We start from the raw sequence: 16,964 nt of genomic DNA, 5'->3' as shown, positions 1-16,964 counted from the left end.
TTATGTGGAACCGAGTTTTTTTAAAAGACGTCCAAAGTGACCAAAATATAAATTGTGACGAGAGCAAAAGTGTGCGTACTATGTTGTCTGGCAGGTTGACATGTGAATCACAACTACATTTGATGCATGTGCACACATAAATCTTAAAGGGAAAAGGCTGGGGGGGGGGGGGGAATTTAGCGAACTTAATTGGTATCAACCCCACCCCAAAATCCTCTGCGGCCCATGTGTGCGTCCCAGCCCAGTGTATTTTTTCACGAGCTTGAAACACATCAGGTGCGGCGAGAGAAAAAAGCACTGACACAACACCCTGCTGAACTCTTGTGATAGATTTAGCTGCACAACAGTTGCAGGAGGAAGACACTCACATGCTCGCAGGCAGATCCCAAAGCATGTCTGCACACACGCACACGCGTGCACACACGCACACGATGCGAAGGTTAAAAAAAATAAATAAATGCTCCCAAAAACACGCACGTACAGCACATCCACCAGGAGGCTGATATAATTCCAAGCTTATGACAAGATAACTTCTCAGCGATGACACCTTAGCAGTTGTCCTTGCCCTGCGTGTGCACATGCATCTATATTTATGTGTGCATTTGATTGTGTGTGTGTGTGTGTGTGTGTGTGTGTGCGTGCCTCTTTATTAGGGCTACACGTCCTCACCTTCAAACTCTCAGCTCTATCACTATCTGCCTTCCGAGGTCATATTTATATCACATCAATAACAGCCAATTATCATATTTAACCGTCAGTGCTCACACGACACACGCGGTGCTCTATTGCACCTTTTCATGTGGTGTTGTGTCAAACGTATGGTTCATTTTATATCGCATGTTTTTTTCCTCAATAATAATTAGTGATAATTGTCACACAAATGGACAATTTTATTTTTCTTCACAAATATTTGTTTTAACGTAGTAATGGAAAAAAGCTGCCTAATTACTCTGTGTTGATGAATGATAATTAATAATTGTTAATTATGTTTAGCTTTTTAAGACAAGAGGATGAGTTATACCATGCACTGACTGACACAGTGTTGTAGGGTGGCATATTGTGATGTTTTTAAACACATTTACTAAATGCCCAAAGTGTGAAGCCGGGATAACGGTGTCTTTGGTGGTAAATATGTACATTCCCCAGATAAAGGGCAGAGCAAATATGTATCCAGCAGAAAGTTCCCCGTCAATACAAAAGAGTAAATCAACGATTATTCTAGGCTGCAGCCTCAGTCTATTTTAAAAACTACCACGGGGGTAAAAAGGCAACGGGGTCAAGGGAAAGACGGTGGATTTTGTTTCTCTGTCAATAAACCTGGTGCTTCTCCCGAGTCCCTTGTTCTGGAGGTTGGCCGCTTCAATTTCTGATTGAGTGTGGGGCCAGAAACAAAAGTTTTTCCTTCCATTGCTGAGACCGACCAAAGCGTTGACCTCACCCTCACCTCTATTATCTTTCTCGTCTCCACTCTCTGTCTCATCTCTCAGTGCTCTCACTGTCAGGGATGCCTACTGAATACACCCAGGACTATCTCGCACACTCTCTCCCTCGCTCTTCCTCACTCATTTTTTATTCCACTCTTTATGTCTTCTTGTCTAGTAAACAGAGAAGAAATAATGGCTAACCATATGTTTCCAGAATTGTTTTGTGCCAGCACAGAGGATGCGGAAGATTGCCCCCCTTTTTCACATATTCCATTAAAATCCCTCTTTTCAGCTGGCATTTAAAAAAAAAAAGTGTGCTTCTCTCACGCGGATTGATTTGCTGTATTATTGAAAATTGATTAAAAAACACTTGAATGTAAGACTAAGAGTTGGAACGTAGCCCCCCGTGGATTGATAGCACGGTGGGCACCAGCTCTGTGTCCCAAACAAAAGGTCAACCTCGGGACACCAGACATGTGCTCGCAATCAAAAGGAAATATGGAAGTCAGAGTATTAATCTTTAGCAGACGCGGCTCAAAACAAACACCAGTAGATAACATCCAGCCCCGTGTGATAAATGCAGAGAAGAGGATCCCATTTCCTGGGATTGAAAATGTTGCCCATACAGTAAGTCCAACAGACAGACACACACACATATATATATATATATATACAGTGTACATGCTTTATGTTGTAAAAGCCCAGGGGCGTTACAATGCAGCGGAAACCTCTATTACTTAGATAACACGACTGAAAGGGAAACACTTGACATGCACTCAGCAGACTCAACATATTTTTCTCCTCCTGCTCTTTCTCCAAAAACTTTTGAATGGACCTTTTGAACCTCCCAGCATGCAGCTGTGAATGCATGTTTGTGCTGTGCTTCTATGTAGGAAAAACACACACACACACCGTCTGGTTTCCATCACCTCAGAGGACATCACAATGACTTACATTCATTTCCTGGAGATTTTCTCTCACCTTAAACATAACGACTACAACTGGCCTAATCCTAACCTTAACCCTAACCCTAACATCAGCCTGACCTGTACAACATGTCTTCACCTTAAAATGTAATAGTTTATGTTATGGGGACTTGATTGTTGTCCCTATAAGGGAAGACAAATCTTATCAAATGACTGTGGTAACAGATTTAGGTCACAAACACACACTTCTATGTCCTTTCTCCAAACATGAACTCAGACATTGCTTGGCTCCTGCCAGAAGTCAGGATATATACACACACACATATATATATATATATATATATATATATATATATATATATATACAGTATATAAAAGCTCCATACGAGAGGGATTCCACTTCTTTAGGAATCTAACAACATTGTAAGAGGCTCGCAGCCTGATTGTCTCACAAAGGAGGCACTTAAGGCAACTGAGAGAGAGAGAGAGCGCGAGAGCTTGTATCAGCAGTTTTACCTACTCTGGCACAAGTGAAACACTTACTCTGTCAGAGTGGCATATAGCTTCCTCATCAACGTCAAATCTGTTTAGACTCTTGACAATCTGCCAATAGTTGGGCTGTGTTCAGATCCGCACTGTGATCCCTTGGAGTCTTAAGATACCGCTGATATTTATCCGACACATATAATAGAATCAGTCCTTCATGTTATTTGTGATAAGAATTTTTGACTGATTGATATTTCACACACAGTACAATTACAATTCTATGCAGTCATTTCCATTCAAACAATACAGGAAATAATGAATGAACGTCTTATCAGGCATTGATCTCATTGATATCAGCCTCAGCGTTTACTCAGCCGCGTCGCAGCCGTACTAGAAGTGGTCAAAGCACAGGGAGGATTTGATCATGAAACAGTCAAAGAAAACTAAACGCACTTGTCCCTGTGCTTGGCATTGACCTTAATCTTGATTTAAAAGTCAGTCAGGAAGTACCGATATATTGAATTACCCACCAGGGGGGCAAATCTGCTGATCGCAAAAAAATAACTCAATTTAAATGGAAGTCTATGGGAAAATGAGCCTTCTTCTTATTTGATTTAGAAGAACAGTTCACCTTTTTTCTGAACACGTCTCATTCGCTAGGAAAATAGAGGATAAAGTACAGAACACAGCTGTTCTCATCAATAGAAGTTTGAATAATTAACTTGTACCTAAGCTACAAGCTCGGCAGCATAACATTGTGCTTCATAATACAAAATAATGGAAATATGAAAAAAAAAGTGAGTGGGCTTTGCTCTGCTGTGATGGATCCGGCACCAGTTGCTACTCTGTTATGTTTCTAACCGAGTAGCTGCTCAGCTGCAAGTGTCGGCCACAGCATTAAACCACACTTGACGTTACCACAGTAACCATGGTAGCACCAAATCAACCATGAGTGAAATACAACTTTAATGGGCTCTTCCTTGAACGCATCAGAGCAGCAACAGTGAAGCAGTTTTGATGAAAAATCAAGCGTGAGAAAGAATGATAGACAAAGACAACGTGCTGCAGGTCGCTTGGCTGTGCTTCTAAGTCAGCAGGCACCAGTTAGAGGAGCCAGTGGCAGAAATCAGAACAGGCAACAACTCCCCCTTCATCAATTAACCCACCGAAATCAAATTAACCCACAAGGAGTCATGCTCCCCTCTGGCATTTTACACCACAAATGAAGAGCGATGCACATTACTGCACTTGTGAGGGAGCAGGAGCGACACAAAAGCACTAAACAGGTGTAGAGAGAAGGCCTCTGGGGCTGCAGACACTAAACAGATGCTTTTTCTCTGCCTTCTGCTGCCACCTTTACGTCCCGACAAAACAAGGGACCGTCATTTGATCTGTGTTCTGCTGTAGCATCCAGCCCTGGGAGGTGAGCAAGCCAAGCGACCTAATTAGAGCAGCGAGAGTCCCCAGGGCTGAGTGACGGATAGACCTGCCAATCACACCACAGAAAGCCTCCATCAAGCCATGACTTCTCACCTGACACAAAGAGAGGCATGAGGCGGGAGACAACAGCAGCGCTAGACCAATGAGAACAGCGAGACATCGTGTACAGTCGCACCGCCGCATAGAATAAAATAAATAAATAAATAAAAAAAAAGCCGCCGAGATCCCCGGCAATTTGGCAAATAAGACAACACAAAGCTGCAGCGTCAGGTTGCTCTTACAGCATTAAGGGACAAGCCACAGCAGTGGCCCTGCTTAGCCTAAATTATTAACATGCAAATAAATAAAACACTCTCCGCTTTACGAGTGTCTCTGATGTAATTTAATTAAACTGTGAAAACCCACAGGGGAGGAGAAATGAGAGAGACACAGACAAAGACAGAAAAACCCAAGAATCACAAGGAAAACAGAGTGTGAAGTAAAAAACAGTTGCTAGGCAACATACAACATCTGTTGGAATTCAGGAGATTTCTGTCTCCAGGGTTGGAATGGAAACATAACATTTGGAGCAGTTTCCGATTTCCTACTCTAGAATCGGCGTAGGCCAACTTTAAGTCTGTGTCTCCAAAGGCCGTCTGTCCTGCACGAGGCTCCGCGAGTCCCTTCACAGCTGGAACTCATCACTTCAAATTTGGCTTACCATATTATCAAGGGTGTCGTACATGCGTCACCAAACAAAAAGCGCTGGGGTTACGAGGCGCTCAAGTTTTCATAGCCTGATTTATCAACCCGTGTTAGATCAGTGCTAGAGCATACAAGACAGCATAGTCCTTAAAACCATCATAATCGTCTTAGGCGCTGCCAAGCCCAGAAGGCAGCAAAGATGCTGCTGTACAATAGTGTCCAGAGGGGGCTGACAACTCGGTTTTGTGGCACATTTACACATGGGAAGGCAAAGAAAAACCAGATCTCAGATCACAGACTCTGTCTGACACAGTCACTGAACTAAAATCCGGTGGAACGGGTTGTGATTTGGCTCACGATCGCCGGCTTTCAGCAGTGCTGTCGCTAAATACACCAGACTCTTCTGTTAAATATTAAGATTTTAGAAATTGCTAATTTGGAGATTAACGCATGTGAACAACGTCTTTTTTAACTGATCTGCAGTTTGGCATTGTTGGGTTTCATTCCTGCGTCCTGCAGTGACGACACATTTAGCATCGGCTCAGCTCACTGTGGAACCTCCCTCCACTCCTCACTCCCGACTCCGCCGGTGGCAAAAAATCACTCGTCTCTGGGAAACTCAGCCTAATTCTCACTCAATTTAAAGCATCACTAAACATTGTCCTTGGGAGTTAATGGTCTCAGTTGCTAGTTTCAGGTCTTGTTTAAATGGCACATGATGTCAGTTTTGTAAATGATGCTCCCACTCGCGGGATAATTGTGCAGGTGATGTCTGTGAAAGTGCAGGTTTGAAAAAGTCAAATCACAAATCTTGAGACTTCACAACAACAGAAGTCAGTTTTTGCAACTCTCTCTGTCCCTTTTTATACGCAGTCTGTGGTCTAAACAGGAAGCAGAGACTTTGGAAATGATGACACCGTTTCCTGATTGGTGCTTATTCTACTATGATCTTTTCAGCAGAGAATGAGTTGAATGTTTTTAAAAGATGAATCAGTGCAGTCGCTGTACAATTAGCACTGCATGGTGGCTTACAGAAATGCTTACAAGTACTTAATAGTCTGATTGTTCCCGAAATTGGGCAAATGGAGCATAAGCTTCTTTGGGGAAAATATCTAATTTGGCTTGTAATTTCCTACATTGATTTTTTTGTTTCGCCCACTGGGATGCTATTTCAGATAAAAGGACAACGCCACACAAGTCAGCATGGCTTTTTTTTTTTAAGATAATCTACAAAGAAGGAGTGTAAAGTGTGTACATGTTGGACACAGGTAGAGCACTATAGGTCACACCTGAACAGGTTTCAGCCTGCAACTCACCTGGCTGCTGTGTGTAATCCAGTGTTTGCTCACAAACTAGGAGTGGCAGCCAATCAGAGCTGCGACACGAGACGTCCTCTGCTCTTCTTACACATTCAGCACGCACGCGTCACACAGTTTCACTGTATGTAATCCCACTCACGTTCACCACCCTACCTTAACACCCTCTGTATCTCTCTATCTGTTTCACAGCAAAAGCCAGAAGAGCAATTGAGCTGTACACATTTTAATCTGAAAAATCACGGGTGTCTGCCTAATTCTCGATGAGAGACGATGCCGTTTGGCAGCACGGGAAGAATCAATGCGCCACCGACGCCTGTGAATCAACAGTCTGCACATAATGTGCTTGTTCTCATCAAGTGCCCGTCTGATTGGCCACAGATAATCCCGCAATGGAACACGAACACATGATAATTAGAATTTGCAACAGCACAGCAGACGACACTGCTGTTTTCCCTCTCTCCCTTGGTTTTTGCATCGCTAAAAGACACCCTTTAACCTAAGTGTGCTCTAACTGCAATTGAATCCCAGCCAACCATGATATTGGCAAAGCAGTCTGGCTTGCGGAAAATATTTGCCCCGGCTACAAGTGAGGCAATATCTCCCTTAGAGGAAATTCTCTTTGTCATGGTGTCTGCAGTCAGGTGAAAAGAAGGCAAACTGTTCTCCCCCGGGGTGAAGCCAGGGGCTCCCCCGGGATGACACATGGACCTGCAGCATCACCGAGTGCAGTTTTGTTTGCAACCTGTCACTGGGTTCACCAACCAGACAACGGGCTTCAGAGTTCGAGTCACAATCCAGGGCAGTGCACACATCTCTGAACACAGATGGTGGGAGAGCGGCGTTGATCTACTCACTCTCGTTATCAAAACACTGTCAGCTGTCGGTCACTTTATTTTTAAGATTGTATTCATTCTGCTGAATATCCAGGGTTTTTTTAGCAGTAGCATCCACTTCTGAATTTTTCTACAGGCGCCTCTTGGCATTTTCAGCCGTAATCCAACCTGCTGCTGACATGTTATGCTGGTGCAACGCTGTTGTGCTTCCTCCTTGTCAGTCTTGATGCAAAAAAAAAACAAAAAAAAAAACACTTCCTGTGTGCAGCATGGGAATTTCACTGACACGAGATTTAAAGCACTGCTATGCTGACAAATACAGAGAGCTGCACAGAGTGTTGTGTGAATGCTTTGGGAAATGGTTTGAATGTAACGGACATTCATTATTTAAAGTTATGCACTAGAGCTTTAAGTACTAACCCATACATGTTCAAGGTAAACCTTAAACGTACCACCTCAAACTACAGAGGGAAACACTGTACGTTTTATTCCACTACATTCATTAACCAACTACATGCACACAGATGTCTGTCCGTTAATATGCCAGCTAACTGGTCAACTCTGTAACTATCGCAAACGCTTGATCTTACCAGCTCTGGCTCATTCCTGCCAATCCTCCTTACCCACTCAGCACTCGCCCTGCACACACGCAGGAACACCAGCGGGCACTAAGAATAGAAAACAGCTGGCACTGCAGGGCTTACATATTTCACACTCGAGCCACCGTGCTCCAAAATACTCCTGCCCATCCCGTCCCACTTCCATCCCCAGGACCAGTGGTGGTTCCCCCACCGCACACCTGCCCTCCCCCGCCTGTCTTTGAACTGTTCTTCACCTCTGTGGCAGAGCCCTGACAAGCCTACTGCTCAGATAAGATACGTGACTCCGCTCGGAAGAATTTACCAGCAAAAAAGAAATAAAAAAAAAAGAGAGAGAGAGAGAAAAAGATGTGTAGTGAAAACAGAAGCACAAGCACGGAAAGCCCAGTCTTCCTGTTCCCAAACCGTACGCCGCCCTATTTCTGTCAGTGGCTAACCCACGCTTATTTACAAGTCACTTTGTTGTGGTAGAAAACTATTTGAGAGACCTGCGTGCGTGTGTGTGTGTGTGTGTCACTACATACAGAATGCTATGTTCACACAGGTGGGCCCCTGCCTGGCCGAGTCTTACGGGCGATGACAAGGAATTCCCACAGCAGTGACAGGAGCAGATTAGTAGGAGGCGCCGTATACACGGGCTCAAGGTGAAGCCAGTGCTAGCTGTCAGAATTGCAGATGCACAGAGCCCGGAGCACAGGTTGGGGCGGGGGGACGACGACTGTTTAGTGAGAAGTAACCAGATGGAGCTGCATCATAGGGCACGTCGCAGAAGAGTGAGGCTGCTGCCTTGGAAACCTGGACTGATCGTCTCCTTGTGCGAGAGGACACTGCAGCATCTTCACTGTCGTCCTTACACATCTTCATACAAGCTGCACTCACAGTTTTCACAGTTAAACACCAGCAGCTGACCTGTGTCGGCCTCGTCTTTACTCAAGGACAAATCCCATGAGAACGTCATCATTTCCAGGTTTGGCGAACACCGATCAACATTTTTTTTAAGGTTTTCTGACCAAACGATGAATCGATTATGAGAATAATCGTTGGTTGCAGCTCTAATATGATTATACATGCCAACTAAAAGACCTGCATGTGTGATATTCCTCTGTGTCATACAACTCTAAAACTCATATTCAATATATAGAATGTGACGTTTGCATCACACTCAAAACTATTTGGGACCGTTTGCAAGACTGATCGTGTTACGCAAGTCTCACTGTTGTGGACGGTTCCACAATTAGCAGGTTAACTGGCGACATGGGTATGAAATTTGTTTCTGAAAAGAGCATCGACCAAACGCTCATCATGTTGTGTCAGACCTCATGAAAGACTTGTGAGTACGTTCAAAGATAGCTTCTATCTCTAACGTCGATCTGCCTCCCTCTTTAGTACATAATATTGTGAAGAAATTCAAGGAGTCAGGGGACGGAAACTCCTGCTGAATGTGTGTGAACATAGAACTCTCAGGCAGTAGATGAGAACATGATGGACAAAGCCGCACGAGCGGCGGAATACTCTGGAAAGTCACTGTCACGCTGCTGCATCAAGTTCTCCAGGATGAAAACTCATCCGAGATGGACCGAAAGACGCTGGAAACATGTTCTGTGGTCAGGCGAGTCCCAGTTTTGGGGGGGGGGGGGGGGAATGGACATCAAGTGCCAGAGATGAATCAAAAACAGACTGGTATTAATGTGTGATGGCATGGGAGCAACAGTGGTCAGCATTTATGTGAAGGTACCATTGAGAGACATACAGTACGCTCCCGTCAAGACGATTGTCTTCTACCAGAAACGTCATGTCTACTTCAGCAGGGCAATGTCGGGCCTCATTCCACTTGAGTCAGTGTGTGTGTGCTTGAGTGGCCTGTCTGCAGCCCAGACCTGTTGACTGAACTGATGTAAACACTTAATAAGAGAAGAATCAATCAATCAATCAATCAATCAATCAATCAGTGCAATCTTGTACACGGCAAGAATGGACTAACATTCCACAATGTTAAACTGCAAAAGTTAGCATCTACAATTCCCAAACAACTAAAAATTGTGTAGTTAAAACAAAAAGTGACTCAGTGGAAAAGTTGACTCACTTTTTCACAATTTCACAACAAACACTGACCATCTACTCTTCTTGTTATTGCATTTTTAGAGAAAAGGTCCAAATCTTCTAGAAATGAGTTTGTATTACAGTTACTTTATTAAAATGAATACAGGCACTCTCATTTAGTTTGAGTAAATATTATGTATATTATGTGTATTATGTATATATTTGGAGACTAAATGCACACATAAAAACACTGCTCAGTCCTTTTAGCTCAATCCTAGTGCCAGTGCTTTCTGACTGTTTAGTCCTTTTTAAATGAAAGTTAACATTTGAATGATTATTCTCTTAAATGATGTGTATATGATTGTGATTAGACTGTGGGACACTGTTAGTTTAAAAGGTCAAGGTGCATACACTTTAATCTACACGTCATTTTTTATGTGCTTAAGATTTTGACAAGAATTCTAACCACAAAAATGCACGGAGCAGAATTCCACTGTGTTGACTAATGACACTGTTTTCTCAATGACTTCAGACATATAACTGGCATTTATCCTCTGCGATTTCTTGATGCCTATTGACATTTGCATTAATGCAAATACACAGTGTGTAACAGCGTGTACATCCAATTTTGGCTGATATCAGCTAAGCATCGAGTTGCCAGTCAGGCTCCAGAGGACATCTGAGGACTTTACAGCTTTGTACGATGAAAACAGAGCTTTGAGGGAGAAGACTTTCTCAGAGCAAAGGGAGACAAATAGTGTTGTTTTGTTATCGCTAGCAACACGGGCATAATATCAACACAAGCACACAGAAAGAAAATCGACTACAACTCGACCAGCACATTGTGACGCATGCTTCACGTGACCACGGCCTCTTTTTCATCCCTAAGCACCATCGCAATATCCACGACCATTAATAATGAGGCAACACAAACAGTCTATATTAAAAAGGCACCAGACCTGATTACCTGCATCTTCTTACAAGCCTCGGTTGTTCACCTGCCATAAATCAAGGCCCCGCTGTTAACGGTGCTCCCTCAGCCACATCTCTGAGCACTTTATTTCCATGCCACACCATAGTATCGTTATTACATATATGCAAGATCTCTATTGGAATACAGCTTGGCTAATGAGCACCTCTTAGTTGATCACATTAGCCCTTCACTTGAGGACACTTAATTACCAGTGTGGCACTCCACACGCCTGTGTCAGAGAGAAGTCCTTTAATTAAGGTCCCCGCCATCTACCTGTGTTTGCACAAGCCTGCGTCCGAGGGACGTGTGCGATGCGTTTCCATTCCCCGGATAACGGCGGTGTGAGCGCGTGGTGTGTATGTGCCTGTGTGGGAGGACGATTTAGTGTGTGCATGTGTTGCATTTGTGATACACATGTTTGCGTGGGTATGTGGGTATTTTATTCCTGTCTCTAAGTTGATGTGTGTGTGTGTGTGTGTGTGTGTGTGTGTGTGTGTGTGTGTGTGTGTGTGAGTGTGTGTGTACACAATAGGATGGTGTTTGAAGTTTGTCTCCCGAGTCTGGCTGGTGAACAGTGTGCACAGAACACACACACACACACACACATACAGAGAGAGGGAGAGAGACACACACACACACACCGAAGCTTCCTGTGTCATGAGGCTCTTAACTGTCTCCTCCTTGTGTTTCACATTCAGGCTGGGACTTGGTGTTATAAGAACCTGCCCAGTCCACAGAAAGATGACTGTTTCTCTCCCTCTCTCATTGCCTTCTTCTCTCTTTAATTTTCTCTCTTGCTCTGACTCTTTCACTCTCAGTTTCTTTCTCAAACAGGCTGAGGCTAGCAGTCAGGAAATGCACATCAGTCATAATACTTTCCTAAAATGAAAACAGATTCCACTGCAGTCCTTCAGCCGCTCTCTCTCTCTCTCTCTCTCTCTCTCACTCTCTCTCTCTCTGAGCTGAAAACATTCCTCTGTTTCTCCTCTCGTCCTCCACCCTTCCCTCCTACGTTGCCACCTCGACTTAACTCACCAGCCTTGGGGTCTTTTCTCCCACTTACGAGGGTCCTGTTTGCTTTTAGTCACAGACGGATGATCAGTGGCGCACGAGACAGTTGTTTTGTGGGTTTGTGTGAACGCAGCTATTCCAAGTATCTGACACCGGGCTCACAGAAGACATGGCAGTAATCTGCTGAGCCCCCGTACAGTCCCACAGAATGGGCACTTTCTAAGGTGCTTCTTTTCATAATGATGCAGGTCGCAGTAACAGCCAGTAAATCAGTGTGAGGGACGAGGTGAGAGCCTGCTGGAATGCTGTTTAACAGGCTGTCAGGTGAGAGCGCTCGCTAGTTACCCACACGACCTTTCTAAGAACAATCGAGTCAATTTGACCTGAAGGGAGGTGAAGAAATAAGAAATATCCCACCAGAAAGGGCTTTTGCCTTTTCATTTCTGGGAGTAATTTACCCAAAAATAAACAATATAATCGTTCACCAAAAAGAGTGAAAAATGTCTGATTCAAGGAAACTAAGACAGTGAATGAATGCCGGTCATAATAGCGGTCATTCATATACATATCTTTACATCCCCACTGATGTGATTTATTTACTTCCATTAGGGCGAGGCGATAAATGCCATAACAATATGTATCTTTATTAATTTTCATTTATAATATTACAAAGGTTCCACATGCTGTGTGTTGATATAATGTTTATCCACTGTGCTATGCATGTTTTACCTCATTTTATTGTCTACTGTCCTGAAAATAGATTAAAACCACAATGATCTGGTTTGACTTTGTCTGGGATAATCATCAATATCGACTTACTTGACAATCTGGTCTCATGATAGTGGTTTTTTTTGTTGCCATATCGTCGAACCCTGCTTCCTATGGTAAAAAGGTGCTTTGGTCTCCACTTGTACAGCTGATTGCACACATCTGTCTTGTTGTCAACATCAGGATGAAATCTGCATCCCTCTGTGTGTGTGTGTGTGTGTGTCTGTGTCTCAGTTGTGGCCTCTAAGCAGTGTCCTGGTTACAGAGGGTACAACTGTCATTAATGTTCTGTCCTGTCTTGGACTTCCCTGTGAGGAGCCCTGCCAGTGATTAAGCGCCGTGGCACCAGGCAGCCAGTCATAAATATTCTCAACAAGCCCAGCTGATGGAAGGTCTCTTTCTCCCTCAGTTTGAAAGGCGATGTACATGGGGGGTCAGTACGGCGGCCAACAACGCCACGGTGGGTGAAAGAGAACCCCCTCGACTGAGACGTAATCGCTCTTTTCAAAAACTGTGAGATGACAGGCTGGGAATTTAGGACGTCTGACACTGGAGTGATTTCACTGTTGGTCCACAGAGACTCTGACAAGATGCTGTTAAACAACTAAGGATGCTATTTTCGATTCCTTTCTACCTAGACTGAGTGAAATCCACGAAGGGGGGGGGGAAATACGTCAAGTGCTTTTGTTTGAATGTTTTGAGATTCCGGCAGTGCGTGACAACTACACTGAATGTTTCCCCATCCTCTAAATCCGTGCCATGTGGCACTTTGTTTAGCTTTTGGTGATACTTGCAGAGTGTAACGCGGGGCTGGCTGCTGTTGCTGATGGACAACCTGCATGATCACCTCAAAAAAGCCCCCAGGACCCCGGTGTTGTGGTTTCTCAGCAGCCTGTGCCTGAGTTCAGTCGACCACATGCCTTTCCACTTGGCTGCCTGCTGTAGTAGGAGAGTTAACTCACTGATTGCAGGATGAGAACTGTGAAAACACACTGCTCAATCTTTTCTTTTTTTTTTTTCCCACAGTGAGCACTGCATAAGCGACACTGCCAGTAGAGTCAAAAAAAACACCTTCTTTCTTTCTTTTTTTTCTCTATTTTCAGATAAACTGAGTGTGAAAGTGGCATTTCCGCTGTGTGCTGGATGCACGTTGCTATCTGTCGCAATCGCATTATCGACATGCTCCTCTCTGCATGACATACAAGTCACATTCACAGATAAGTAAGAAACATTTCGTCCAAGACAAAAGGACACTCTTCACCCTGGCGGTATGCATGCACGGCTTTTTTCTTTTGTGGGTTGTGTTTGATATTGACACAGTAAAGTCCTCTGGTGTCTGTGCCTTGTACAAGCACAGCACAACACAATCACTGAAATGTTGTCTCTCTGATGTGAGCGGTGGTTGCTTCACGTCGCCTTGTTTTCCGTACGTACAGAAGTTTGAAATCACAGTTTCCTCTCAGGAGCTAACAATCTATATTTAATATTTTAATTATCTGGCATTTATGGTCATTATTATTAACATCGACTGATTTTAACGTCTCTATTCTTTTTTTGGACAACACACAAAAACAAAAAAAATCAGACAGTCTCTTTTCCTCTGTTCTGTGACTGCAGGAGTATTAGAGGCAGCAGTGCACCTTCTGTCCAAGTTAGTTGCTTGGCAATGCAACAGAGTTCCTGCTGGATTCCCAGTGAACTGATTATTTAAAGGAGAGGAGGATAATGGCTTGAGCTCACAACGCTTTTTGATGGGAGACATGAGTGCTTATAGCCCTTGTGTTTCATGCATGCCAAAGCAAGCAGTCTGCCTTGGAAGCATGTTATTCTTTGTATTGTAATCATTATTTCACGGTGTGATGAATCAGATAATAAAGTAGGGGCGGTTGGTTTAAGCGTGTGAGGATGGTGTAGTTTATTATTCGTGGAGGAATACAGTATGCTGTCTCTTATTCTACTAACCCGTGTTAATGATTGTCTAATAACAACACGAGGGAATGGTTCACCTTTGTACAGCAGACACATTTTACGCGCGCCTCCCACGGTCTTATGACTTGTCAATCAGAGCTGCCTGACTGTGTCTATGATTTATTTTCGGATACTGTACCAGAGAGAAGATGTTGGAGTGGCAGTCCTCAAGGCTTGCCCCGTTAGCCACCCAATTCGCTGTTGTAGTCATAATCGTCCGCCGTTGGGGTCGTCAGCGCTGGGCATGTCGAAATCCTACATCGGTATCCAGCACCGAGCAGGGCTAACAAATCAAGTGTGCCCACACAATCGGGCTTATCTCACAAGAGGTCCAGGTAATGGGTTCGGGATGTTCTGGACAGAGGAATGGGCGTTTTCAGAAAGAAGTGCCGAATGCATCCATAAAGTCTAACCCCCCTCTCTTCTTCTTCTTCTCCTCCTCCTCCTCTGCCGCCGCCTCCTCCTCCTCCTCCTCTCCAAGAAGATCTAGAATGTTGTAAATCCAAGCGTGTGAGAGGATCAAAACATTTTTTTGTTAGTCACAATCCAGGTCAGGCGATTCCAAATGTGACCGCTGTCGAGACGCAGAGCTGCACAGACACGGATCCATTTCGATCCACACACACAGAGGAAGAAGAAGATCAGCCCGTTTCCATATCAGTCTCTCCTGTAATAGTTTCATTTTAAAAAAGATCATAATCCATGGAGGAGGCGACCCCTTTCCCTCGTTCTTCCGCGGGGGGAAATGTGTGAAATCAGAGTCAAAAACTTCTTGTATCACAACACACCCCTGCAAAACAATCCACTCAGAGCCGAGGCGTTAGAGGGCAACATGCAGGAGATCTGATTCCGTCTGCTGCTCCACAAGCTGATGCACCACTTGTGATAGTTTTCGAGAATTGCATGAGCTATTTATAGCCGTCTTTCTTACCACAACCGTTCCTCTCACAATGTAGCCCCGACTGACTGCCTCTCTCTCTCTCACACACACACACACACACACGCACACACACACACATATACACACTCACACATACACACAAACAGGCACGTTTAATCCACAAAACGCAGCACAGGAGCAGGGATTTCTCCTCGAGGATCAAATAAAAGAGAAGCACCCGGAGTTCCTCCGTGGCAGGGCGGACGATGTGGAGCGGACTCCCGCTTGGAAACCCTGGATCATGAGCCAAAGCGTCCACACAGGGGAGGGAGAGAGAGAGAGAGAGAGAGAGAGAGAGAGGGAGAGAGAGAGAGAGAGAGAGAGAGAGAGGGAGAGAGAGGGGGGGAGAGAGAGAGGGAGGGAAAAACTATTCTCACACTCCACCGCCAGGAAAACGACAAGCAGCAGGCTCTCTGTGTGCACGGACGTTAGAAAAAATCCTTCCTTCCTTCCTTTCAGTTTTATATCTTTACGGAACCTCCTCTCGCAGCCTCGACAGCCTCACACTCTGACGCACGCGAAAACAACAAAAACAAAACATTTGTTTTACATGTACACTTCAGGCAAAAGTGACATAAAGGTTTTGATGCGCGCTGCAGAATGTTTTTTTTTAAAACACTCGACATTTAAAAGCATGTCCTTCCTCCTCCTCCTCCTCCCCTTCTTCTTCCTCGAGAGAAAAAAAATGCTTTGATTATGACTGAATTACATCCTCACTCTCAAACGAGCTTGGTGTCAGCGGTGACTCCTTCTCCTCCTCCTCCTTCTTCTTCTGCACCTCCTCCTTCCCCGCTGTTTATTTGCCTGAGCGCGTTGTTGTGTGGGTAAATCAGTGGAAGTGTGCGTGGATCCTGACCGTGTGTCACGTCTGTTTGTCTTTTAACGCAGAGCGCGCCGCTGTGTGAGCAGCATGGGGTTTTTTTTCTCCCTCTCTCTCTCTCTCTCTCTCTCGCGCGCGCGCTCTCTCTCTCTCTCGCTCTCCTTTACGCGCACGACGGTCCAGCCCACCACGCATTATAATGTAATGTAATGGCGGTCGGAAGCTTACACTACCCAGACTCGCCTTCCTATTCGGCCAAGTTTGTGCTCACGTGATCCAAGTGTGGGATTACAGTAGTGTTTTGTGCCTTTGATATGAGGCTGGATGTGGACGCGCGGCGTCGTGCCACTCGCGCGCGCCGACACGCAGCAGCAGCAGAAGCAGCAGCAGCAGCGGCGAGGATTTCTTCATTGTTTGTAAATGTATCCTCGCTGTTTCCGGTTGAGAGATCCCATATATTGTGATTTTTATGTGGTGATTCTTTCCCTCTCTCTCTCTGTGTGTGTCTTCACGGCGTGGCTGTCACTCTGTGATGCATTGGTTACATAATGGAAGTGTGTTCTCACAACAGAGGATGTGACAGACACAGAGGTCAGGGTGTCTTACTGTGAGCTCATACTGTTTCATAAGATCTGTTTATGTGGGTCACTCTCGCGGAGCCCTGGTCTAATTTATGTCAGTGTGTGTTACACGATTAATCTATTTAGGCTAAATTAAAGGGTGAAATGAAGGT

At 44.6% G+C, this 16,964-nt stretch overlaps 1 protein-coding gene across 4 annotated transcripts in view; it reads right to left on the bottom strand.

Annotated features, from left to right (window-relative positions):
• Positions 1 to 16,347, bottom strand: part of LOC131446110 (mediator of RNA polymerase II transcription subunit 13-like) — a 73,929-nt gene extending 57,582 nt beyond the window's left edge. For all 4 annotated transcript variants that reach the window (XM_058617110.1, XM_058617111.1, XM_058617112.1 and 1 more), the window contains exon 1: positions 14,611 to 16,347. In XM_058617110.1, the coding sequence (XP_058473093.1) occupies positions 14,611 to 14,682 (72 nt within the window). In that variant the 5' untranslated portion in view covers positions 14,683 to 16,347. The remainder of the gene's footprint in view (positions 1 to 14,610) is intronic.
• Between the last annotated feature and the right edge of the window lie 617 nt (positions 16,348 to 16,964).

This window comes from Solea solea, chromosome 19 (genome assembly GCF_958295425.1).
Source record: "Solea solea chromosome 19, fSolSol10.1, whole genome shotgun sequence".
NCBI lineage: Eukaryota > Metazoa > Chordata > Actinopteri > Pleuronectiformes > Soleidae > Solea > Solea solea.
The sequence above is the reverse complement of the archived record's forward strand: the minus strand, read 5'-3'. Positions and strand labels throughout refer to the sequence as shown.